This window comes from Papilio xuthus, unplaced genomic scaffold (genome assembly GCF_000836235.2).
Source record: "Papilio xuthus unplaced genomic scaffold, Pxut_1.1 DF827756.1, whole genome shotgun sequence".
NCBI lineage: Eukaryota > Metazoa > Arthropoda > Insecta > Lepidoptera > Papilionidae > Papilio > Papilio xuthus.
In genome coordinates this window covers 4,320,173-4,345,916 of record NW_013530893.1, presented here as the reverse complement: position 1 = coordinate 4,345,916, position 25,744 = coordinate 4,320,173, and the positions used below count along the sequence as shown (strand labels likewise).

Below are 25,744 nucleotides of genomic sequence, written 5' to 3'. Positions count from 1 at the left end.
AACGAATCGGAAAATATATTTTCGATGTTTACAAATCAATAAGTCTTCTAGTTAATACTTAAAGATTTCGATTTACCTTATGACGCTGATATGAAGTATTTAAAACTTTGGTCTAAATTATCTATAGTGAAACAATCGTGTTATCTACATATTTTACGTCTGCCTTATGAAAAAAGTAAAATAAAGATAGTTAAAGTAGAATCTAGTCTATAATAATAATATTATGTTATATCTACTACTATCTGCTTCTATTCGACTTGTGTGATGTGTTAAATTAAAATTCTAAATTGTATCATTCCACATTGAAACATAATCAATTTTTTAATATCAATAAAATCTACCTTAAATATTTTAAAATTTAATAAAGTCGAACCAATAAAATCGACAAAAATTATTGAAATATGCACTTCACTATTTCATACTTTAACTGTCATTTTGCACGCAAGCGCAACGTAAACGAACGAGGTACTTCGGATTTGGACGTAATCGCTTGAAATTAAAGCCGGTTGGTCGAGGTTTGTCGGCGGTTCGGTCTGCCTCGTTCGGTTGTTTATCATTGTTCTGTTCGGTCTTCTAAGAATAAATACACTATAATAAAACGCGGTGCAGAATAACTTAAACGTTTAAACAACAATATTCTCTAGATAAAGGCAAAAATGTCAGTGATGGGTAAAGTTGTTATACCAAATTTATCAAGGAGGAATTTCGTAAAAATAGGCGCCGCGTTGCAAAGTGTTAAATCAAACAGCTACTTTACATACACCCAGGAGTTATCGCAACCTTTGGACAGGAAGCCCGAACGTGTGACTGCCGAAGAGGCGTTCAAGAAATGTTTAAAGTCAGGTAAGTTTTAAAATTTTCGATGAATTATTGCTGTACGTATATTTAATGAACTATTATAACTAGGACATTTATTTAAATTTAGTTTGTATGTTAATAATTTTACACATAGTGCTTTGTTCTGTATCATTAATTAAACAATTGGTGGGGTTAGTGACCTTTACCACATCTGTCCACTCATTAGTCTTCAGATACTTAATCAAAATGATTAAACAGAAAAACCTGAGTTAATCCTGCACACATATGCTGTCTTCCAATAAAGTCCTGTCAAAATAGGTCTAATATAGGCAAATTGCTGGCTACTAGGATTTATAGACTGATAGACAAAAAGGCAAGAATTAAACAAATTGGATTTTTATGAGCTTTTTATAAGATTATGTTCGCATTATTTGACTTTTTTCTCTGACTGACTATTACAAATAGATATTTGAATAACATCCATTTGTAGTAGTGAATAGTAATTTATAGATAATTTATTTAAAAGAAATGTTTTAACATATTCTAATCTTAAATAGTAATTGAAATATATCTTTTGACATTTTTTATCTTATATCTTTAAATGAGCAATTCTTGTATATATATAATTGGAATCCCAGAATCGACTCCAATGATTTTCATAAAATTTAGTATATAGGGGCTTTCGGGGGCGATAAATCGATCTAGCTTGGAATCATTTTTAGAAAATGTCATTTTATTCGTGTTTTATCGATAATCAACTTAAACATAAACTTAACCTTTTCTATCGGTAAGATCGAAAAATATTATTCATATTTCATCATTTTATTAGTAATTCGTACTTAAATATAATTTCCAAGAAACACAATTAAAGAAAAAACCGAGCAAAGCTCATCCAGGTACTAATATAATAGTAAAATGCCTTCTTATCTCATTTACTGTCAAAGTATTCCTACTATCATGATATATCATAAATGTCACTTAAAGTTTCTGATATGTTTTTATATGTTAACATAAATCTTGTATATTTTTTTTATTATTTATATTCCTTATTCAAATTACATAAAGTGTAATTTTATTATGATAACTAGTTGTCTCTGCTCTGTCCGTGTGGAATTAAAAAGAAACTTGATAGCCTATGTGTTCCTTCTGAATATGTTCTACATCAGTAGTTCCCAAATTTATTTTGTCTACTGCCCACTTTGAGAATAAATATTTTTTTAGCGCCCCCATATTTTCACATATTTAAAAACTACTATAACTTCAAATTAAATTAATTAATTATTGTTGTTGAGAGTCAAGAGCTCATGCAGTCGTTGTCTAAGAAGCCTCCTAGCTAAATAAAATTACAAATCACCCCCCAGGCCTCTACACTACGCCCCCATTTTCTTTCTGGGTCTCTTACCGCCCCTTGAGACCTGCAGCTCCCACAAGGGGGCGTTATCGCCCACTTTGGGAAAGACTGTTCTACATCTATGCAAAATTTAGTCGAAATCTGTTACTGTTCCGGAGATACCTTCAAACAAACATCCATCTTAACTTTTGCACTTATAATATTAGTAAGATTATAATATGTTTTTGTCTCTACAATTTGTTGAATAAATTCATGTAACATTAGTATTATGAATAGGAAAGAGTTGTTTTGTTAGTTTGCATTGATTAGTCTCTTTAATACTGAACGGATTTGACAAATTCTTTCGCTAATCTTCTTCTTCTTCTTCTTATTGAGGTGCCTCTTCGACTAGCGAAGGTTGGCGATCAGTTCTCCATATTTGCTATTGGGAAGGTACTATCCCCAGGGATGTATATATATATATATATATTTAATTATGCATAATAAAATTCACAGGAAACTCTTGTGTAACAATAAAGGTCAAAGTAAATAATCTTTTTATTATACAATTATAGTAACATAAAAGGATGATAAAGTTGTATATTTATAAGTGTTGTTAATATTCTTATCTTTCTTATTTACATATACAATTAATAAAGTATGGAGTGTCTGTATGTAATGTCATAAAAAAAGATATTTCGCGTACATAATGTATTTGTCTTACAATGAAAATACAATTTTTTTAATTCTTTGTCTGTCCGCAAGGCTGTGTTTGTTTTTGGTAATCTCCGGAACGGCTGGGTCGATTTTGGCGGGACTTTTACTAGAATATAGGTTATGCGGGAGTAACTAGATTATTTTTTTTTTAATCTGCATTAAAGAAGTTGCGGGCGAAGTCTAGTGATAGCCATAATTATAAACCAACAACGTATTGCGAATATTTCGCAATTTGACACGTTGTTTGATAAAAGGCTGTATTTAACAGTGCAAGCTTAAGCATATTGCCATCCCTTTCACTCTCTTTGAATAATCATCAGACAACAATAGGTGTTTGCAGAAATGTTGTGGCATAGAAAGACACCGTTTTATAAATTAAAGATTCTGGCCGAATGCGAATTCGTTCGCGCCCTGTTAAAAATATTGTTATGCATACGTATGCGTACGTATTGGTACGTAGCAAACATCGAGATCTGTTCAACCGTTTTGGAGAAACCTTCTTACAAACAACCATCTATTTATCTAAAATTTCGCATTTATAATATTAATAAAATGACGTAAATTAAATTAGTTTGAAAAGCGTTCTTACCAAACATTGCAGTGAAGTAGGACACGACCTCATTGTAAAGAGGGCGACCTGAATGGCTTCAACATCGACCCTACAGAACCAAAGATGATAACAAGCTAAAATTGGATATTTCCTCTACTTATTTTATTAAAACCGCACCCAATATTCGATCTTTATTATCAAGCTTAAGATTATATTTACTTCGTATGATAATAAAGGCAACAAAGAATTATTTAATTGCTATTGCCATCTTTGTATTGGTTAAATGAGTTAATAGTCAAAAATGCTCACTTAAGGTGGGTTTCTGAGACCAAAATATCTGGTATTTAGGTGTATAAATCATATTCCTGTTTTATCAAAGATAGACGATATGTTTTATATAGAGACTGGCGATTACCCGCGACTCTTTCCGCACAGAATTAAAAAATAACTTAATTGGTAGCCTATGTGTTCCTCCAGACTATATTCTACGTCTATGACATATTACATTACCGTTCTTGAGCTACCTTCAAACATCCATACATCCAAACATTCTTATTTATAATATATTATTAATAAGATTGTAGTCTCAGAAACAAACGGTTAATTCAACAAGAAACTATTTATTAATTTAAAAAAAAATCATTAATCCGTATCACATTACCCATATGGCATTCCAGGGAAGAATATGAATCGAATGACACATATAAACTCTCTCTTTCTATCTCTCTCGCTCTCTCTTTCTGATTGACCGCAGCCAGTTACCACCACACGTTGGCTATCATGATCCAGTAACCTCCCGTAATCTTGACGATGTCAAAAGAGCATCTTTTTATCCTATACCTCTGTAATTTCATACAAGCGGTTAGCGACCGCATATACATATAAATAAACAATGACGTCATCTTATCCAACGTTGTAAATACAATTCAGATCTGAGCTAAAATTATCCACTGAACAACTCTTATAACTATACTAGCGATCGCCCGCGACTTAGCGAGGTATTAAAAAAAACTTAATTAGTAGTCTACGTGTTCTTCCAGACTGTTTTACATCTATGCCAAATTTTATCGAGATCCATGCAGCCGTTCTAGAGACACCTTCAAACAAACATACATCCATCTAAACTGTAGCATTTATAATGTTACTATCTGTCGCCTGCGACCCCATCCACGTGGAATTAAAAAAAAAACTTAATAAGAAATATATGTGTTCTTCCAGATTATATTTTCCATCTATGTCAAATTTCATCGAGATCCGTTTCTCAGTTTTCGAGACACCTTAAAACAAACATCCATCCATCTTAACTTTTAAAAGCATTTATAATATTACTAATTAAAAAAAAAGCGTCTTGACAGACGGACAGACGGACAACAAAGTGATCCTATAAGGGTTCCGTTTTTTTTCTTATGAGATACGGAACCCTAAAAAGAAGCAAAGGTGTTAAAAAAACATTATAGTACTTGAAAAACGTGTGCATATATTTAACACTAAATTCCATTTTAGGCATCACATGATATTTTTTCTGTTTGTTTTACTGAATACATATTAACGTATTTGAGACCAAGTTTTAATGTGACAATCAAAGTTAACTCAATAAATGTTGAATACTTCAGCCATTTACAAATCAAACAATTTAATGCATTAATAAAATAATATTCCAATATAATTTAGGTTAATGATATCTCACACAAGTATAAAGATCATTTAATCTCGGCGTATTCGAAACAGAATCATACTAATATTATAAATGCGAATGTTTGGATATATGGATGAACTCTGTCGCCCGCGACACCGTAAGCGCGGAGTTAAAAAACGTAATTAGTATCGTGTGTTTTTCCAGACTATGTTCTATATGTAGGCCAAATTTCATCGTGATCCCTTCAGCCGTTTCAGAGATACCTTCAAACAAATATCCATCCATCCGTCTAAACATTCGCATTTATAATATTAGTAAGATAGATATTAGTTAGAAGTTATCTCCAGAACGGCTGCTAGGATCTCGTTGAAATTTGACATTGATGTAGTACTTAATATATAAGAACACATAGGCTACTATTTTTTTTAATTCCGCGCAGAAGTCGCGGGCGACAGCTACCGGTTAATATTTATAAACATTCATAATTTTTATCTGTGGGTTTCAATTGTCGAATCACTTGCAATAAAACGGTCTAATATTGTCTCTATCTTTTTCAAAGAGTATGAGTGAGAAAGCCATATGTTATTGTGGAAGATTTATGGATGTCGGAGATGACGTCATCAATATTATCAAAGTATACGCAAAATCTCTATTTATTACATCTATTAAACGTTTCAAGCGTGTGTATTATTGTACTCAAATTGTCAAGGTCAAGGTCGAATTGTACATATTTAATAAAAAATAAAATTCGTACACATTATATATTTGCGATGCTTATAACGAAAAATATTTTTTTTATGTGTGTGTATATTTGGACGCGAGCGTTTGTTACGGATAATCTCCAGAAAGGTTAGGCTGATGTTGATGGGACTTGGACGGGATGGGACATTCGCGAATATAGGCTACTTTTTATGTTTTGTCCTGATGAAGACGCTGGCGAACGATAATCTATATATATAAAAGAAAGTCGTGTTAGATACACTATTTATAACTCAAGAACGGCTTTACCGATATGCCTGAAAATTGGTGAGGAAGTAGCTTAGAGCCAGGAGACGGACGTAGGATGCTATTTATTCTTGTTTTTAATAATTTTTTTCGAATTTATGCCTTGAAGAGCTGCTTTTTATTTAACTTATCTATATATTAAGTTTTTTATATATCCACGCGGACGGAGTCGAGGGCGACAGCTAGTTGTAAATATATCCATGGGTTCAAAGAAACAAAACAATGTTTTTATATATGTGTTGCAACAGTGAAATTCCACTGTCATAATTTTCTAGAACTTGGTCGTGTAATGTTTTTGTTTTTTTAATTATTTACCTGTACCAGTTTCTCATTTTCAGTTGAGTTTTCCTCCAACCTTGTAGGTAAAACACGATACATGAAGTTACCATGACCCACTAACTTAAATAAATAATAAGAATGGATGGATGTTTGTTTGAAGGTAACTCCAGAGCTGCATTGATCTTGATGAAATTTGGCATTGATATAGAACGTAGTCTGGAAGAATACATAGGCTCATAATTAAGATTTTTTCAAATTCCGCGCGGACAAAGTCGCAGGCGACAGCTAGTATCATTTAAATGAACATCTTTGAAAGTAACATTTTATTAATATGCATAATACGAGCAAAAAGGAACAAATGGTTTGAGTAAAGGTCACAAAGGGGAACCCGGTCAATGCTCCCCGCATCGAATGATTATTGACCTGTTTATTTCTCACTTGTTTATCTTATATTATAAGACGCAGTAAATGTTTCCAACCAGTTTTCCCTGTTCAAACATATAAGCTAAAACATATGATATATGTTTTTGTACAGATTATTAAATAGTGGAAACCCAACACAGTAATACATACGGCCGAAATCATTTACTACCTGTAAAAAATCTTAATATGTAGCCTATGTGTTCTTCCAGATTGTGTTCTACATCTATGCCGAATTTTAACGAGATCCGTTTAGCCGTTCCGGAGATACCTTCAAACAAACATCCATATCCATCTAAACATTCGCATTTATTAGTAAGATTATTTTAGTCGTAGTAATTGTTATTTATATAACGTTTAATTATATATATAACGTTTTGGCAGATATTTTGTACAGCTGTTTTGGTTTTATCCGATGTCAAGGTCATCGAGGTCATGTTAACAAACGTTAATACTTCGAATGATTACAACACTCATTTGTTTTTGCTTGTTTTGTATTCAATATTTATCATTTATAACCGCGTCATAAGAATCAAAGTTCAAAGACCTTGTTAAAGATAAATTGTTAAACAACGCACACCCCCAACATGCAATAATAATAATCTTACTTCTTCTGCGTATGAAATCGACTACCATTATTCCGATAGTCGTATCGGTAAATGGACTGATAGCGAAGAGCTTCGACCAACATCTCAAGAAGCTCTCTCTACACAGTTGGATTAAGGGCCCGATACAAAAGGCGGTTATCCTAGCAACCGCACGCATCGTGAGACGGTTCCTGTCTCTGCAGCCCTGACCACTGGTTGTTTGAGTCATGGGATTCCGCAGCCGGTGGTGTTCTGTTTTTAATATAATATGTTTTGTATATTTTTATTTTGGATATGAAATGTATTATATTAAAAATATGATAAATGTATATGTGTATACAAAGATCTTACTAATATTATAAATGCGAATGTTTGAATGTTTAGATTGATGGATGTTTTTTAAAAGTTATGTACAGAACGGCTCCATGGACTTCACTAAAAGGCATGGTTATGATAGTCTGGAAGAACACATAGTCCCCGGCGACAATTAGTCTATAATCTATAAATATTAATAAAATTGTATTTTATGTATGGGATATAGAAAAAAATATCATATTTCGTACACATGAGACGTCGGTGGCTCAGTGGTCAAGCACTTGACTTGCAATCTGCAGGTCCTGGGTTCGAATCCCGCCATGTACCAATGTGTTTTTCGATTTCCGATTTACATATTACTTTGATTGTACATTTATCCGACGTTCTTACGGTGAAGGAAAACATCGTAATGCAACCTGCACATATCCGAGAAGAAATTCGAAGATATGTGTGAAGTCAACCAACCCGCACTTGGCCAGCATGGTTGACTATGGCCTAATCACCCTTAACTTAGGGTAGGCTCCGAGCCCCTCGGTGGGGGCGTATAGTGAGCTGATGATGATGATGTACACGTGATGGATTTTTTCATTGTTTGTTTTTATATCTGTCCACAAGGCTGCGTATATAACAGGTAATCTCCCGAACGGGTGGATCGATTTCGACGGGACTTTGACGTGAAGGTAACTAATACACGAGGGAACGTTATGTAGCATTTTATTATTCTTCGCTGCTGAAGTCACTATAAAGACTATAATTGTTGTCTCATGTTGTCTCAGGTCAGACGGTGTACGCGCAGGGTGCGGCTGCAACCCCTGTGCCTCTCCTCAACGCGATGACAGACGTCGGCAAGTCGGGCAGCCTACGTGACATCAAAGTGGTCCATATGCATACGGAGAAGGAGGCACCGTATGTCGCGCCTGAATGCAAGGATATATTCAGGTACCACAGAGCTTTGCTATCTGTATTAAAATATGACTAATTAAGCACCAGTTTTCATCAGGCAAGATCGTTGTTCTATGTTCAGGTACATTGGGGTTTGTTGAAAGTACTTACACTAGCATTTGCCCGCGACTTAATACGCGCGGTATTTAAAACCCCTCATAAAACGGTTTTTGTATTAAAAAGTAGCCTATGTCCGTTCTCTTCAGTGGTTCCCAAACTTATTTTGTCTACTGCCCACTTTGAGAATAAATATTTTTTCACAAGTCAAGAGCTCATTCATTCGTTGTCTAAGAGGCCTCCTAGCTAAATAAAATTACGAATCACCCCCCAGGCCTCTACACAACGCTCCCATTTTCTTTCTGGGTCTCTTACCGTCCTTGAGACCTGCAGCGCCCACAAGTGGGCGTTATCGCCCACTTTGGGAAAGACAGCTTTAGATTATCTTTCTACTAAATTTAATTTAAATCGGTTCAGTAGTTTTGGTGTGGAAGCGAGACAGACAGAGTTACTTTGGCATGTATAGTGTTAAGTAAGGATTGTGCTATGATAATCGTTTGAACATGTCTGTATGTTGTATGTCTTAATAAGATTCCACACTAGTCTAGTCTATTTGTCAAAACATCAATACTTTATTCTGTAGCAACTGTTTTTATGTTCCTGTTGTAAGTGGAACATTGCGAACGTATGTGACTGTACAAGAAAAAGATGTTTCTAATTGTGAATGCTATCGGAACATTTGAAATGACATTGTCATCGGATTTGTCAAGCAAGAGTAGAGTAAACGTTTCTTGTCATGTTATGTAACTATGTTATCGGCAGTATGATTACAAATACCTGATAAAATGGATAAAACATACGAAGTACTTATCCGTTGATATTAAAGATAGTTATTTTGAAGGATTTTGTTGGATGTTTTTTTTTTTGTAGAAAACCAACAAATATGTAGCAGTTTCACATTTGATACTCCATCAATATTCAACGTTACCTTGTAGCGGCAAGCATAAATATTATTTTACTTCTAACTAATATTATAAATGCGAATGTTTAGATGGATGTATCGATGTTTAAAGGTATCTCTAGAACGACTGCATGGAACTTGTTGACATTTGGCATAGATGTAAAACACAGTCTGGAAGAACACATAGGCTACTTATTTATTAAGTTTTTTTTTAATTCCCCGCGGACGGAGTCGCGGGCGACAGCTAGTTAAATTATATATTAGACTGTTTTAAAAATAAAAATCAACAAAAACATAGTTATTTCGTAACAACTAAATTCTATTCACATGTGTTTGAAGTCCCAATCGATTCACTAAGGTACGTGTCCATTGACCTGCTCCGGACGCACCGCACGCACGGATTTGCTTTGTGTTTTGATGCGGGTGGTGCGGATGATGGATGCAGCGCTATGTAAAATCATACAAAGCAAACTAACATCCGTTGCGGTTCGTACGTCCGGTGCGTCCGATGCGTGCCAATGAACGCGTACTTTTAATCGATGTTTATAACCAGTTAAATTGATAGATGACAAATGTGGTCTATTAAATGATGAAGCTTCAATAGTCTAACGGTTAGGGGTAGGGTTTTCCGATCATGTGGTCAGTAGTTCAAATCCCGCCATTCGACTATTGTAAACCATGTCCTAGCACAAGCATAGAGTTGAAATGGTACAAGAAATATTAGTAAATAAAGAGAAGATTGAATTCTGATTTACTTACAACTTATTTCATATATCCGTACTATTAAAGTCTTGAGTTTATCCAATTCTTTCTCAATTTACAGATCAGTGTCTCTATTCATGGCTGCTAATGTTCGCAAGTCGGTGGCGGAGGGAAGATCAGATGCGATTCCCATCTTCCTGCAGGACATCCCTAAGCTGTTCCACAGGAAGATCATTCAGCCCGACATCGCTCTCATACAGGTAATGTTATTTTGAACTTTATTGCACCGGGAAAAGGTTTAAAATTTATCTGATTAAATATGAGTACAGTGATATTTGTCTGTGTGTTTGTGTGCGCTAATCTCGAAAATTAATTAACCGATTGTAACGCGGTTTTTTTTGAAGTCTTGTGATAAGGTTAACTTAAAATATAGTGTAAGTTTCATCATAATTAACGAATTAATAAAAAAGTTATGTTGCCTAACCACATTTTGTATGTCGAGAATCTGTCATCCTTCGTTGGGTATTTTTCCGGACATGTTTGCATTTAAGTAGCATTTGCAACCATTTGTATTGAAAATACATATGTTATTAGGTCATGGCTGAAATTACTCAAATTTTCGTGAGACATTATAATAAACTGATATAAAAACGGCTAAACACTCCGTATATTCGTCCGGTGGCGGCACCGACTAGTTTCGACCCAATCGGGGTCCCTTCAGCAGGGTGAGTGGGACTGGTATTATTTCGCCGACGCGGCTCGAAACTAGTCGGTGCCGCCACTGGACGAATATACGTCAGTGTTTAGTCTTTCTATATCGGGTCATGGCTTGTTTGTACGTTTAACAAATGTCAATTTACTGTTACAATCTAATTGCTAACAATAGACGTTCTTTCAATTGTCCTTTGACAACTCTTGACCTGTTTACGATCAATTTATCTTATTCCAAATGAAGTCTTATTACAACGCAATAAGGTTGATTTTTATAAAGCCAATACAATTCTCTGAACTTGGTAACTTGAATATCTCTTATTCCTATAACGTTTTTAATTACAAAAAAATAGACTTTTTGTTTTCAGTTTTGTTCATTAAAGGATGAAATTACGATAGGAAATAATCACATTGCTTGCCTCACTTACTGAGGGTTTCTGAGACTAAAATCTCCGTTTAAATCATGTTATCTCTGTTTTGTCAAAGATAAGGACAGAGATGGAGATATGTTTATACAGACATTTTGATATTAGAAAGCAACCGTTAGCCTTTAATTGGTTACAGGGAATAAGTGGACCCTTAGTATAGATTTCTTATATTAAATTAAAGAGCTAAGGTTTGAAAATATCATTTTTCTTTATAGGTATCGCCACCTGACCAGCATGGCTACTGCAGTTTGGGAACGTCAGTCGACTGCGTGAGATCAGCACTCGTTAATTCTAAGATTATTATAGGTAAGCTTAATTATATTTATAAAGATAAATTGTTATATATATATCATGTTTCATCTGAATATTTTGATCACACACATTTTAAGAGATAACAGTATTTTTATGTGGGTCAGTAAAATCTATTTTTATTTCGAATTCACACCACAGTCACAAACCATCATCACCACTACTACTACTACACTACACTACTATCAGCACCAAAATAGTGAAAATCAAATTGTCACACAATACTACGCCTTAGAGAAAGCGTCGGTGGCTAAGTGGTTTCCCAGGACCTGCAGATTACAAGTGTGTAATCTGCAGGTCCTGGGTTCGAATCCCGCCATGTACCAATGCGTACATTTATCCGACATACTTACGGTGAAGGAAAACATCGCGATTGCAACCTGCACATATCTGAGAAGAAATTCAAAGATATGTGTGAAGTGAACCCGCACTTGGCCAGCGTGGTTGACTATAGCCTAATCACCCTTAACTTAGGGTAGGCTCCGAGCCCCTCAGTAGGGAAGTATAGTGAGCTGACGATGAACTACGCTATATAGCCTGTCTATTTATATTTATAGAGTGTTTAGCGCATGCAGACAATATGAATAACAATATATATTTAATATATGTAAACAAATGCAAACAGACCGACCTTCCGATTACCAGTTAACCTTGTTACCTAAATATCTGTTATTCAACTCAATATTTTACACTTATCGATTAAAATTATCTGTTACAAAATAGTAGTTTACTTTTGTAGTAAATTTTAGCCTGAATTCTGCTGTGATTTAATTCAAACGACCATAAAACCCCCCATCCCATCCAGTACAATACTATAGTCTAACTTTTTTCTTAATCTCCAATAATATATGTAAGTTTTTATTTCCCGAGTTTTTCACTTATGAAGGTCATCCGACCGTAGCGGAAAATCATTCTGGATTGTTCTGTAAAATTACAGGTTCAACAAATAAAACAATACTAAAATCACACTTTTACGTACATATTTTTAGGGTTCCGTACCTCATAGGAAAAAAACGTAACCCTTATAGGACCACTTTGTTGTCCGTCTGTCAAGACTATATAGAGATAGAGACTAGCTGTCGTCCGCAACTCCGTCTGCGCAGACATAAAAACATATCAGCCTATATGTTCTTCCAAGCCATGTATGCCATATTTCATCGTGTACCGTTCAGCAGTTCTGCATATACCTTCTAACAGACATACATCCAAACATTCGCGTTTATATTAATAAGATTTATCAATAGTTCTTTTTTTGGTTCCAGCTCAAATCAACGTAAACATGCCTCGTACATTCGGTGATGCGATCATTCATGTATCACACATAGACTACGCTGTTGAGGACAATACTCCGTTACCTGAACACGGCAGTAAGGGACCTGCAAGTCCTGAAGAGATGAAGATAGGTCAACTCATTGGTGATAATCTGGTTGAAGATGGAGCTACATTACAGATGGGTAAGTGTTCACAGAATGAGACACGCTAGTAAATAAGTAGGGTATGCAGAGAAATGACTTATTTATTGTGGTCCTGGGACAACTCTCTCCGTTTTACATTTAAACATTTTAGTATAGTAATCGATTTCAAGTGTTCTTAATATAGCCCTTTTTGAATATTTTATTAAAAAAAATAATTTAAGAAATAAACTTTTGCATCTTTCGTAGGAAAAAAACGGAACCTTGATAAGATCACTTTGTTGTCAATCCGTCTGTGTGTCAAGACCCTTTTTCTCAGGAACGAGTCATAATATAAAACTGGAATTTATATCAAATACTTAAATCTTATGTTTCTTGGTGTTGTGATAAAACTTCTTAGCTAACGCAATTAAAAGATACAGCAGTTTATGTGGCAAATTCCATTTTTTTTATTTGTTTTTTTTTATATATCATAAGGTGGCAAACGAGCGAGCGGTCACCTGAAATCGCTGAAATAGCGAAATGATCGTTGCCCATAGACATACACAATTGCTGCGTTGCCTACCTTTAATCGACGGAGGAGAGGATGCACAGAAAGAAAATATCTTCCCTTTCCATGCATCCTCTCATCCTAGTCTACTTCCACTTCCCATCCTTTCCTTATAAGCAAAAGGGTGGGAAGGGAAAGAGGACTAAATTAGGCTTCCGGGACGCACACTCATCAGACGCGTGTCTTCTGTATGGTCGTGGTATATCACCGGGTGAGCCGGGACAATTCGTGCGAACATGTTAAAGCGGACTCTACCACTGTTAAATTATTGTTATTTGATGTTTTAAGGTATCGGCAGTATCCCGGACGCGGTGTTGTCCGCGCTGAAGGACCACAAGGACTTGGGCATACATTCTGAGATGTTCAGTGTGGGTGTCATTGACCTCGTGCGCAGGGGATGCGTCACCAATAACAAGTATAGTAAAAAAAGATTCATATTGTTAGGAAGAAAATCCGACACAGTGCCGGTGTACTGGAAACACTAGTCTTACTAAAATGTCGACGTCAATGTCCCCTCACTAATCAGTCTGACATTTGACTTTGTAATGAAAGCGCGATGTATGCGTCAAAGTATTTTAACTAAAAATGTCTTAAGATATTTTCTATTATGGTGTGTTTTATTGTGATTTACTATTGGACCGATTGAGAGTGTAGAATAAAAATTATATGAACCTTCAAAACCAGATCTTAATAGAATCATTGCGTCCAATGGGATATTTTTTTTATTTTAACAATCAGCAACAGGAAATGTATCATGTTAGGATAAATCGGCTGAATAAGATTTTTTTTTTATTTAATGATGCGAAAAAAAACCATACATCCATTTAATGCATGTATTGTGGTTTGGATTAGAGGCTTTTAATCCGCAATGAAATATAAAAAAAAACAATTTTTCTATAATTTTAATCGGCCCAATTCGAAGAAATATAGGAAACACTAGGATTTAATTAATGGCTAATTGAATTCTGTGTATTTATCACGTAAATGTAATTTAACTGTAAACAGGAAGAAAACTCACAAAGGGCGCATCGTCGGCAGCTTCCTTGTTGGTAATCGAGAGCTCTACGACTTTGTGGATAACAATCCTTTCATAGGTAAACATCTTATAATTATTTTATCTTGTTTTATCTGTTTTTTTTTAATTTTTTACATTTTTTTATTTTTAATCTGTAAATATTTTTGATAGATTTATAAGCATTTTAACACATTGTCATTTGTAACTTCTAGTTTTGGTCTATAGCTTTTGTCCGTGTGGAATGAAAAATAACTTAATAAGTAGCCTATGTGTTCTTCCAGACTATGTTCTATATGTGTGCTAAAATTTAACACTAACAAATATCCATCCATCCATCCATTTAAACTTTCGCATTTATATTATTAGTAATGTGTATATTGCAGAGATGCTGGAGATAGATTACGTGAACAACACTCACGTGGTGTCGCTGCAGCCCACAATGACCGCCATCAACTCCTGCATTGAGGTCGACCTCACCGGACAAGTCTGCGCAGACTCTATCGGTCAGTTATACCCATATTACCTGTTGCCAGCGACTCTGTCCGCAAGGAATTTAAAAAAAAATAGATTAGTAGCCCATGTGTTCTTCCAGACTATGCTCTATAAGTATGCCAAATTTCATCGAGATCCGTTAAGCCGTTCTGGAGATATCTTTTAACAAACATCCAATCATCTCTCTAAACATACGCATTTATAATATTAAGTAAGAAATAAGATTAGAAAGAATTTCTGTTCCAGTGAATATAAGTCAAACTAAAATTTTGACAGCTCAGTAGCGCCCCCCTGCCAACGTCAAAATGTCAAAAGATCCCACTGATCTCTACAAATGTATAGGGGATTGCTCGCAAACGATAGTTTTTCCTTAGTTCCAATTTAAACTCGCCTGTTGATTATTAGTTAAATTCTATCTATGTGTTATTAGTTCTAATCCACACCACCGCTTCAAACCGCTACCATCAGCGCCGAGGCAAAATCAATGAGGCACAAAATACTATGTTTTATAGCCTATCTATAATCATTGAAAGATCCTCTTTATTTTCTTTTATATAATTTTCTGTGTCTAAGTAGGTTTTACATATTTTCAGAGAAACTACCGCGATAGTAGCGCCCCTCACCTCTACCCTCCTTGTTTGATTACAAATCTTAAAAAAAATAATTGTTTTTGAATTTATTGAATGAGATTTTATGAAATTATTTTTTTTCATTCCTCACTATGTTAAGACAATTATAAAATTTGTTATTATTTACCAGGTACCCGCATGTACTCGGGCTTCGGTGGTCAAGTGGACTTCATCCGCGGCGCTGCGGAGTCTGTGGACGGTCGCGGGAAACCCATCATCGCGCTTGTCTCCACCACCAAGAAGAACGAGACTAAAATAGTACCCACGCTTAAAGTTGGTCAGTAACTCAAATATTAACATTGATAGAGCTAAAACATTTGTTAAATGGGGCTCTTCCAGTGCAATACCACGATCATACAGAAAATAGACTTCACGTGGAAGCAATTCCGTCCACATTCTAAATTTCTTCTTACCCTTCCCACTCTTTTGTTATAAGGAAAGGATGGGAAGGGAAAGGATTTGATGGAGGAACGTATAGGAAGGTAAAATATACCTTTTCTTACGTTCATCTATCGATTTAAAGTAGGCATTTCCAAATGTCTATGGATGGTGAAGGTGTTGAAGGAATTACCAAATCAATATAGGAGTCCCTTATTATGATTTATTGTGAAAAATCTACACTAAATACTGTTTACATGATCATTAACCGTCTCTGTGTTAAATTATAAATTGAAAGAGAATTGTTATACATATTATTTTTTATTTAAAAATTTAGACAAATCAATATCTTTATTTTTGAAGTTAAATCTGAAACTTAGATATTATGTAATTATCAATTATCTATAAACTAGTTTTGTTTACCCGTTTTTAATTCAGGTGCCGGTGTTGTAACAACTAGAGCGCATGTCCACTACGTAGTCACCGAACAAGGCATAGCGTATTTATTCGGTAAAACATTACGTCAGCGGGCGTATGAATTGATCAAGATTGCTCACCCCGATCACCGCGAGGCTCTCGAGAAGGCCGCCTTCGAACGCCTCAAGTGCATGCCCGCGCCTTAATACCTATAGACTAATGTTGCCAGCGTAGAAATTTGCTACAATTTAGTAGATTCTACTTAAATCGTAATAAAATCTTTTTCACCGGAAAATGTATGGAATATATCGAATTAAGAGAAAGAAGAATGCATTTTTTATCGTCATATTTGAATTGTATTGGAGCTTTGATAGTTTAGTACACAATTTTTTAGACTAAACTAACCAATGTTTACTGTCAAGGTCATTTAAAAATTAAATACGTACTTCAATGTAAGAATAGCTGTTGATTTGGTTCTGAAAGGGATAAATATCAGATTATAGTGTTATCAAAAATCAACGAACGTAAATAATAAATAGATTTCTTTGCTAAAATGTGAATTTATAGATAATTACATTGTTTGACTGTGAACTTATTTCTACAATAAACCGTTTTTATATATAATTTTAAAAATAGACTGCCATTATTATACATATTTGACGTAATATATGACGCAATGTTTTTTTGTAAAAGTGCATTTTTTCATTAATTTTATATTATTTTTTCGCACTAGATTTAAGTAAAACTTTATTTTTTAAGTTTGATCGAATTTAAAAAAATATCTTGTCGTCATTTTTATCACAAAATATTTGTAATTTATTTTTTTGACTTGTTTTTCATAGTTGTTTGAATATCATGAAATACGTTTGTTTGTAATTTTTTTTTAATCAAAGAAATTAACTACATATTTTATTTATACTTTATTATATTTTGTTTAACGTGTACACAATATAAATAAAATAATATTTAAAATCATGTTTTTCATTTATTCACTCAGTACGAGCAGAGTGGGATCAAATTATTTAAACTCATCAGATTAGGATAGAATTCATGCTAACATTCCTTTTCTCTAGCAGGTTCATTTTTATAAAATAACACTAATTTTATCTGTGGCAAAATCCAATATTCATAGTTTTTGGGCAAAGTTATCTTACTTATATTATAAATGCGTATGTTTAGATGGATGGATGTTTGTTAGAAAAACTCTCTAAAATTGCTCAACGGATTTCAATGAAATTGCCATGGATATAGAACATAATCTGGAAAAACAAATATCCTGCTAAATTCAGTTTTATGTTTTAATTCCGCGCGGACGTAGTCGTGGGCGAAAGCTAGTAACTAATAAACCTGTCACGACCGTACAATAAGCACTATACATTTTATTATGAGTATTTGCAAAATGTGGCGTTGAAAATTCCTTTCTAGTTGAATTTATTGTACAAATGAAATAAAGTACAAGAACAATAAAGAAAATTAAAATTGATTTAACAAAACATTATATTGCTGTATGGCAACATTGACTTTACCGTAAAAGTAAATCGTGTATCGGAACGTGCCCATACCAGCCAGTTACTATCTTTCGTTTTACATCTTTCTTTCCGTTTTGCTAATATTGTTCACGACATCACGAAATAGAAATGATAGCGCGTCAAAACTTGTTGTTGTAGTGTTTCAAGATCTTTGTGTGGTTTTATAACAAAATTCGTGTAATCTACCCAAATTAGAGAACAATCAGTCACCATGTCGAACTTTCAGGGTATGCTGGCAATTAAAAGGGAGGTTCTTATTGCAGGAAAATATAGGATTATTAGAAGAATCGGTGGTGGTTCTTTCGGTGATATTTATCTGGGCATAAACACCGCTAATGGCGAGGTAAGTGGATATTTCATTATTATACTAATTTTATGTACGATTGACGTGTTATTTCAACTTTGAAAAGAGGTCGTCAAGGGGTTGTGAAATTGCGTACATACGTCCGTGTTAGGTATGAGGAAGGCTCAAGGACTAAATGACGATCTTTGTATCGATTATTACGCACTATGTTATAGATGGAGAAAAATAAAACTGTGATTATTCGTCATATGTCACAATTTTATCAGCATGACCGTAATTTACCAATGTTTTACGCCAAATTAAGTATGTCGACTTAATGAATCTATTATTCCAATATAAATCTATAACAGTAACAACTAAACAATAAACAGAATGACCTAGCATTATTATCTTTTGTAAAATTAACTTTGAAATCAATAAACTAGACTTTAGGATTGTTCTTCTTGTTACCTTGAACATTTATTCTGTTAGAATTTCTTTTAATGTACACTAAAACACTTCATGTTAATATCTTATACTATCATCACATCTTAAACCTAATTTTTGTTATATAAAAGTGTGAAATAATGACCAAATATGGCATTGTTACTTGAAATTGTTTATAGAAACAAACTTTGTCATGTCTGTTGTATATTTTTACTTTTCACATTATTTCCTTTAACTGGTAGTTTGCATTGCATACGCCTACACAAAAACATTTTTGTATCTTTGATTTTCCATAGAAAAAGTGGTGGGTTAACCTGTTTTTGAATTGGTGGTTATGAACAGCGGAAACCTACTTATTGATATACCTTTATTTCTCACATATTCTATTCTATGTTGATGCAATTGTTATTGTGTTTATGTTAATTTTCATTCAATATCATTTTATTTATTAAAATATCTTGTATCATGTTTTCAAAGTTTTAAATTCAATTAACTACTAAAATAATGTCTTATATTTATCTAAATAGTAGCTGTATGTCTTGTAAAGATGAAAAATATTAGTAGTAAAAGAAATAAGATAAAAATTGTAGTGTTTTATAATTTACATGGTCTATTTTATAAATTGACAATAGTTTCCGAGTAAAATGATTTTCATTTGTAATAAATATTCTTCAGTGATTATTAATTATGACAAGTTAAAATTTTAAGCTGAAAATTTCGCTTAAAATTAAATTTAAGTAATATAAAACTTGGATTTAAATTGTAAAGTCGAGTTCCTTATTCATAGAATGTTTACATAATAAAAGATTGGCTATTTATAGTTAAAATTCACAAATACATTAGGATGTTGATATACCCATTGTAACCATCCTGTCATTGTGTATATTAAAAAGAAATTAAACTGTACATAACAAATTTATCTGTACATATGCAATTGGCAAATTTACCATTGTCAGCTGTGTCAGAAATTGTTCTAAAGCATAGAATATGACACAGCACAGAATGTGTCAAGACAGCTTACTGTTGTTGTTGTTTTTTATTATTCGCTCGAAAGAGCAGGCAAAGGAACTAAGCCATACAGCCTTGTCTTTTTATTTTGAATATAAAGAATTTAAAAATATATAGGCCGCAGCCAATTATTATATGTCTTCCTTCCATCTCTTCAAATTCAAGACAGCTTACAGTCTGACAAGGAACTTGTGTCGTTTTCTCAGCATTAACATGAGACTAGTTGTAAGGGCTCCATTTTCGCAACACCACAACTAAGGGAGTATTTTAAGAGCATGATCCGGATTTACTCTAGCCAGTCCAACTGTCCAAAGAATCCCAACATCCCTTTGATGTTGGTGATCCCTGGAAGTGTTCTCGGTGAACCAAGATACTATGACATGGAACTAATAAGTCATTGTTCTTAAGTTTCAGTGCTGCCAACCTGCTCAGTGTTGGTCTACACCACTATTTTGCTTTACTTTGAAATTTAGTAAATAGATTTATATCTGTAAGATAGTTATGAGTCTTGTGCTATTTATACATTCCAATCCTTGAACTATTCTTGTTATTGTAGTACTATTATTTTTGCTTCCCTTGTTATTTTCCTCATATTGTTAAGAACTCTGCTTTGTCAATAAATATAGAGCTATATTTATTTTATTGGCAACTTTACATAAATAATGAAATGTAATAAAACACCTCATTTGATAAAGACATTTTTTCCAATTACAAGACGGCTTTTAAAATTTGTACTATTGCTTTAAACTTCCATTTTATATTAAATGTTGATGTTAAAAAAATCCCCCAAAGATTTTGAGTAAAAATTTTAGTTCACAGTCCCACCCTTATGTTAAAAGGGAGTGATGGATTTAGCGGAAGGGATGCATTACTATGCAGAAAGAGTATATTTCCCTCTACTGAGGGAAATATACTCTTTCTGTATGTCCCATCCATTGATTAAGGGCGAGCAACACATCTCCTGTTGCAGATGTCTATGGTCAGCAATACATCTCTATTTCGGCGAATTTAGGTGACCTCTGGCTCCTTTCCTACCTTATGATATAAAAAAAACTTTTTTGATTAACATGAAATTGATTGCATAACAAAATTACAAATATTGAATTTCTGGCCTCTAAAATTATTATAAAAAAGCTGAAAGCTCTGTTTTAAGTCAAAAGTCACAAGGAAATCTGTAATAATGAGTCTCGTAAGAACACTGTGATTTTTATGTTTTTGTACTAAATATTGAAACGAAAAAAGAGAGTATACATGGTAACATTTGCGATTAAACGTGCAAAAACAACTACAAGGTCAGTAAAATATTTTGTAGAATTTTTATTTTTTACCTGGCAACATCGGCCAAACATTTCTTATCTGTTTAGTTGTAGAAAATGTAGCCAAGATCTTACTCGTGTTTTTATTGAATAGTGTTTAGTTTTGTGAAGTGTACATAGTGTACTTTTAACTATTTACTTTCCGTATTTGTTAGTGAATATATATATCTAAGAACTCACAATGTTTACGTCCCGACGGGAAGTGTTAATCGCGGGGAAATACAAGATGGTTAGAAGAATAGGTGGTGGATCTTTTGGTGACATTCATTTGGCGATCAATATATCCAGCGGAGAGGTAAAATTAAAAAATACAAACATTTTGAATGCTATGTACAAATGTGACGTGACCCCAATCATATGCTTCCCGTATGTAACGCCAAACCATAATGGTTACCATTCAATGACGCACCTTATTCGTGAATGTAATGCAGATATTTACATTTCTTTGAGTGAAGCTATCTCTATAAATTCTCAAACCATGCTTCCTACGTAAACTGAAACATGACTAGGCCATATCCTATTAATTTTAATGTGATGCTTCTCGGAAGTTTGTGTAAAGATTGTGAAACTTCAATGACCTGTTTTGAATGAAAACATTCGTACAATGTATTTAATGTTATTATACGATATTTTAACTGTATTCTCATGACCTTACTGCATGCGTGAAATGATAATTGCAACAAAGGCATAACCTGTATTTAGTAAGTAATGTGCAAATGTATATAACAAGAGTCCAAAGTTAAAAAATAGTATTTATAACTAACTGTTCTAGCCAGAGAATACAATTCTCGTGTTATCTTCAAACATATGTTACCCATGATAAAGTTTGTTAATCAACAGCTTTCACTTGCTGGTAATTCTGTCCAAAAATATTATATATCTTTTTTTCTTTTGAAAGAAACTAAAAGGAACAACTTTGTTTTTTATACAAGTATTTTATCAGTGGAAACCCATATGTGAACTTCAGTCATTGACAACAAGTTTTGCAATCTAATTTCAATCATTGGATTTGTTCTGATTCATCCCTCTATTTTAATGATTCATATATAATTTGCATCTAATTTCTTTTGTACTTATATGATTAAGTAATTTTAGTCTGTGCTCTCTGCCAACTCCTTTGTGTAACTAACTATGACTAAATTTTTGTCTCAGTTTTTTAGGAAAATAATCTTTCTGCGACACGGTTTTTATTAATGTAGTGTGATAAGTTACAAAAATAAAAGAAATAACAAAGCATATTCATATGCAATTAAAAAAATGAGAATGCAAATTCATATTTTGAACAGCCGATGTATTAGTTTTACTTGTAATAAAAACCAAATTTTTGTCTATGTCACTTACTAAATCTGCTTATATTTAGGGTTTTATCAGAAACAACTGTACCAATTATAATGGTAGTTTCTCAACAATGTTAATATCTTTATTAACAAATATTGGAAACCATTGTCTTCTCTGGATCAGTATCTTAAAAAAGACTTCTCTCTATTTGTAAACTTAAAAAAAATCTTATGATTGGTAAATTTTTAGCTTTATTTATTTACAAAGAACAGTCATATCTGCTTTGTTATAGTATAAATTGCAGTCTCCTTAATATCTTTGAATGGTAGTAAACTAGATCATAGAAAATCCACTTTGTATGAGACACTCATTACATTCCAGTTATTACTAGATTACTGTACATAGAACTAACTTATTTGACTAGCATTTAATCACATCATAAGAAAAACAACTATAAGATTATAACAAACAATAAGTATAAACATTGCTTAAATAGTAAATACATGCTAATTTTATTTTGATACTGGCAACCCGCAACTTTGTCACCACGAAAAAAAATAGCCTATGTTACTCCCACCACCATTAGATGCCTTTCTTTAAAAGTCCCGTTGAAATTAATCCAACTGACTTGAATTTCCTTGAGCGAGCGTGGTTAAATGATTTTAAAAAATTAAATTTTGTTGTAATGCATGAAAATAAAATATTTTAATAATACAGACATTAAAAATTAGTTTTAATGAGAGTTGATGAAGTGCATGTTATTGTGCTCGTTCATTTATTTTATCCTCATTTGTAATTTGATATTGCTTATAAAGATATTTAATTATAGGTAAATGCGTCAAAAGTTGCTGACAAGCATCTATGGTTATTTAAATTTTTTATTACTTTATGCTGAACTGAACAGCTTTGTGTACATAAAATAACTAAATTAATTGTACTTAAAACTATGATTCATTAAATTATAGATATTTGAATTATAATTTTACATGAATATTGTAAATACATGTAAATATGATTCAATCTGTTATATTTCATCCTTACTAAAATCAATTTTACTTTCCACTAGATTAGAGTAAAAACATTATTTTCTTACAAAAATTGCTATAAAAGTCATCAAAAGAGAGATCTCCCTTTTCTCAGACTCATATTTTGTTATTCCTCTCACATACAGTGTTCCTATTTAATCGTAGATTATGTAACTTTTCACACAATTCATGCATCTCTGCTTATATTATATTTGAAAAAAAATTAATGCGAACATTTTTTGATGTCTTTCTAAAAATTTGGTAAATTTAAATCTAAACACTTACAAATGGTAGATTTTAAATATTCTACTAGATTATCGGAAGCTGGATTCTTTCGGTGTAAACTTAAATAAATCATTAAAATAAAATTAACTAAGTTCAGGAAGATAACAATGTATGGAAGAACTTTTAATAAGGCAACGTCTAATTGTTCTACCAACGATCAATATTTTACTAATCTAATTTGGTAAATATTTTCTCCGCGATGGCAACACTATCGCCGTGACGTCACAGAAATGAGCTGACGTGCTGAAATGAGTTTGTGTCCAATTTTATAGCAATTGTTAAAAAAAACATTTGATTTTTATTAGATTGTAACAATAACAAATCAAAAGTGTAGCCTTAAAACACAAATTCATAATGGTTGTTAAATATTCATTTCACTAACGAGTAATGAAGACAAAAGAAAATGGCTACCATCAAGAAACATACAATTATAGAAACAGGTATCGGAGAATACAAAGTTATCCGAAAAATAGGCTGTGGCAGTTTCGGCGATATTTATTTAGCTGTAAATGATCTAAAAAAGGTACTTTCATTTATAATTTAATTATAAGTCGACATCATAGCGCGTCTTGTGGAGACTCGCGTGAGTTCTGTTATGAAAATGGTTTCGAACAATTTATTTTGGTGTTATATTACGTGACTAGAGAACAATACGTTTCTAATATATTATTTTTTTAAGTAATTTCCAAGTCGTTTTTTGTTAGGTTTCCTGCATTTAATACCTTCATAAACATATGTTTTTGTGGTGTGGTACTTCGATATTTATTACCACTAAAGATTATATTTAGTATAAGTACAGTGACTTCTGTGTTAAACCCACTACAACAACAAACTAAATGCTTTCTTCAGTTTGAACACTTAATAATGATGAACTAGGTTTGTTTTGCCTAAATATATTGTACAAAATCAATTCATATCCAAATACTTTCTGCTGTAACCTTATGAAGATATGACCTTGCTGTTCAAGTTGTATTTTATTCATTAATCAAGACAAAATAAGGGACAGAATAATTTATAACTTAATCTGTAATAAGTAACTGAAGTGCACATTGTTATAATATATATAGATATAATATATAGCCTCCGTACTTTGTTGGACATAGGCCTTCCACATACAACAATTACCTGCTATCCGCACCAAGTCATTGTTCCAACTTGAGGGAGTGCACCATGCTTTTGGTCCCCTTTTTTGTCATATACTAGTAATATGTAATATACTATGGTGAAGATAAAACTAGCTTTGTTTTTTTAGAAAATATAATATTAGTTACTAGAATTAATACATTAATTTTCATGTGTATAATTTAATTCCAAATACAAATATACAGTCTCTGGAAGACTATTAGTAATGAAATAACACCAATTGCTTGTTTATATATGCACTGGCTGTTGCCTGTGACTGTTTCTGCACAGAAATATAAAAATCTAGCGCTAAGTGTTGACTATGTCACTCAGGAATAGTGTAGCTTCTCAACAGTGGATGAATTATTCAAATTGGTCCATATTCAGAGCCTATTCAAGACAAACAAATAAATATATTTCAGAAAGTATTAACATATATGTTATTTGTTTGTTGCAGGAGGTAGCAGTGAAGATAGAAAACATTAAGGCCCGACACCCTCAGCTTCTCTATGAGAGTCGAGTATATAAAATGCTCCAAGGGGGCATTGGCATACCACATATAAGGTACATACTTGCTTTTAGTAATTTAAAAATATTTAAATTATTGCTTACATATATTTCTACTTAGTAGTATTATACAGTTGAACCTGGATAAGGGAGAAGCCTCTATAAGAGTTGGACAAACTCCAAGATATCTCCCTAGCCAGAGCTTTTTACTTTTGGAGTGAAAGGCAACAAAATATTGTGGAATTCGACTCTCGCTTATCCAGATTTGACTGTTAATGCAAAAGTTTGTATGGATGGATGCTTCTTACCACTTAATTCTATAAATCAAGAATAGAGATGTCAGTCAGGTATAGTGTATTTTAGG

General features: G+C 33.1%; 2 protein-coding genes across 5 annotated transcripts in view; both read left to right on the top strand.

Moving 5' to 3' along the window:
• Window positions 1-449: 449 nt before the first annotated feature.
• On the top strand, window positions 450-17,261 carry LOC106116430 (uncharacterized). The gene is made up of 10 exons (XM_013310268.1): window positions 450-843; window positions 8,414-8,576; window positions 10,361-10,499; window positions 11,594-11,684; window positions 12,950-13,141; window positions 13,938-14,064; window positions 14,655-14,743; window positions 15,048-15,167; window positions 15,916-16,062; window positions 16,602-17,261. The coding sequence occupies exons 1-10, from the start codon at window positions 657-659 to the stop codon at window positions 16,784-16,786; spliced, it is 1,440 nt and encodes a 479-aa protein (XP_013165722.1). The 5' UTR covers window positions 450-656; the 3' UTR covers window positions 16,787-17,261.
• An 850-nt stretch (window positions 17,262-18,111) lies between these two features.
• The window catches only part of CKIalpha (casein kinase I alpha), a 19,613-nt gene continuing 11,980 nt past the window's right edge, over window positions 18,112-25,744 (top strand). Inside the window, exons 1-2 of one of the 4 annotated variants that reach the window (XM_013310127.1) lie at window positions 18,112-18,452; window positions 25,331-25,437. In XM_013310127.1, coding sequence (XP_013165581.1) covers window positions 18,321-18,452; window positions 25,331-25,437 — 239 coding nt within the window. In that variant the 5' untranslated portion in view covers window positions 18,112-18,320. Of the gene's footprint in view, window positions 18,453-21,202; window positions 21,459-23,959; window positions 24,275-25,330; window positions 25,438-25,744 lie in introns of those variants that run through there. The other 3 variants (XM_013310130.1, XM_013310129.1, XM_013310128.1) reach the window with 3 other exon arrangements.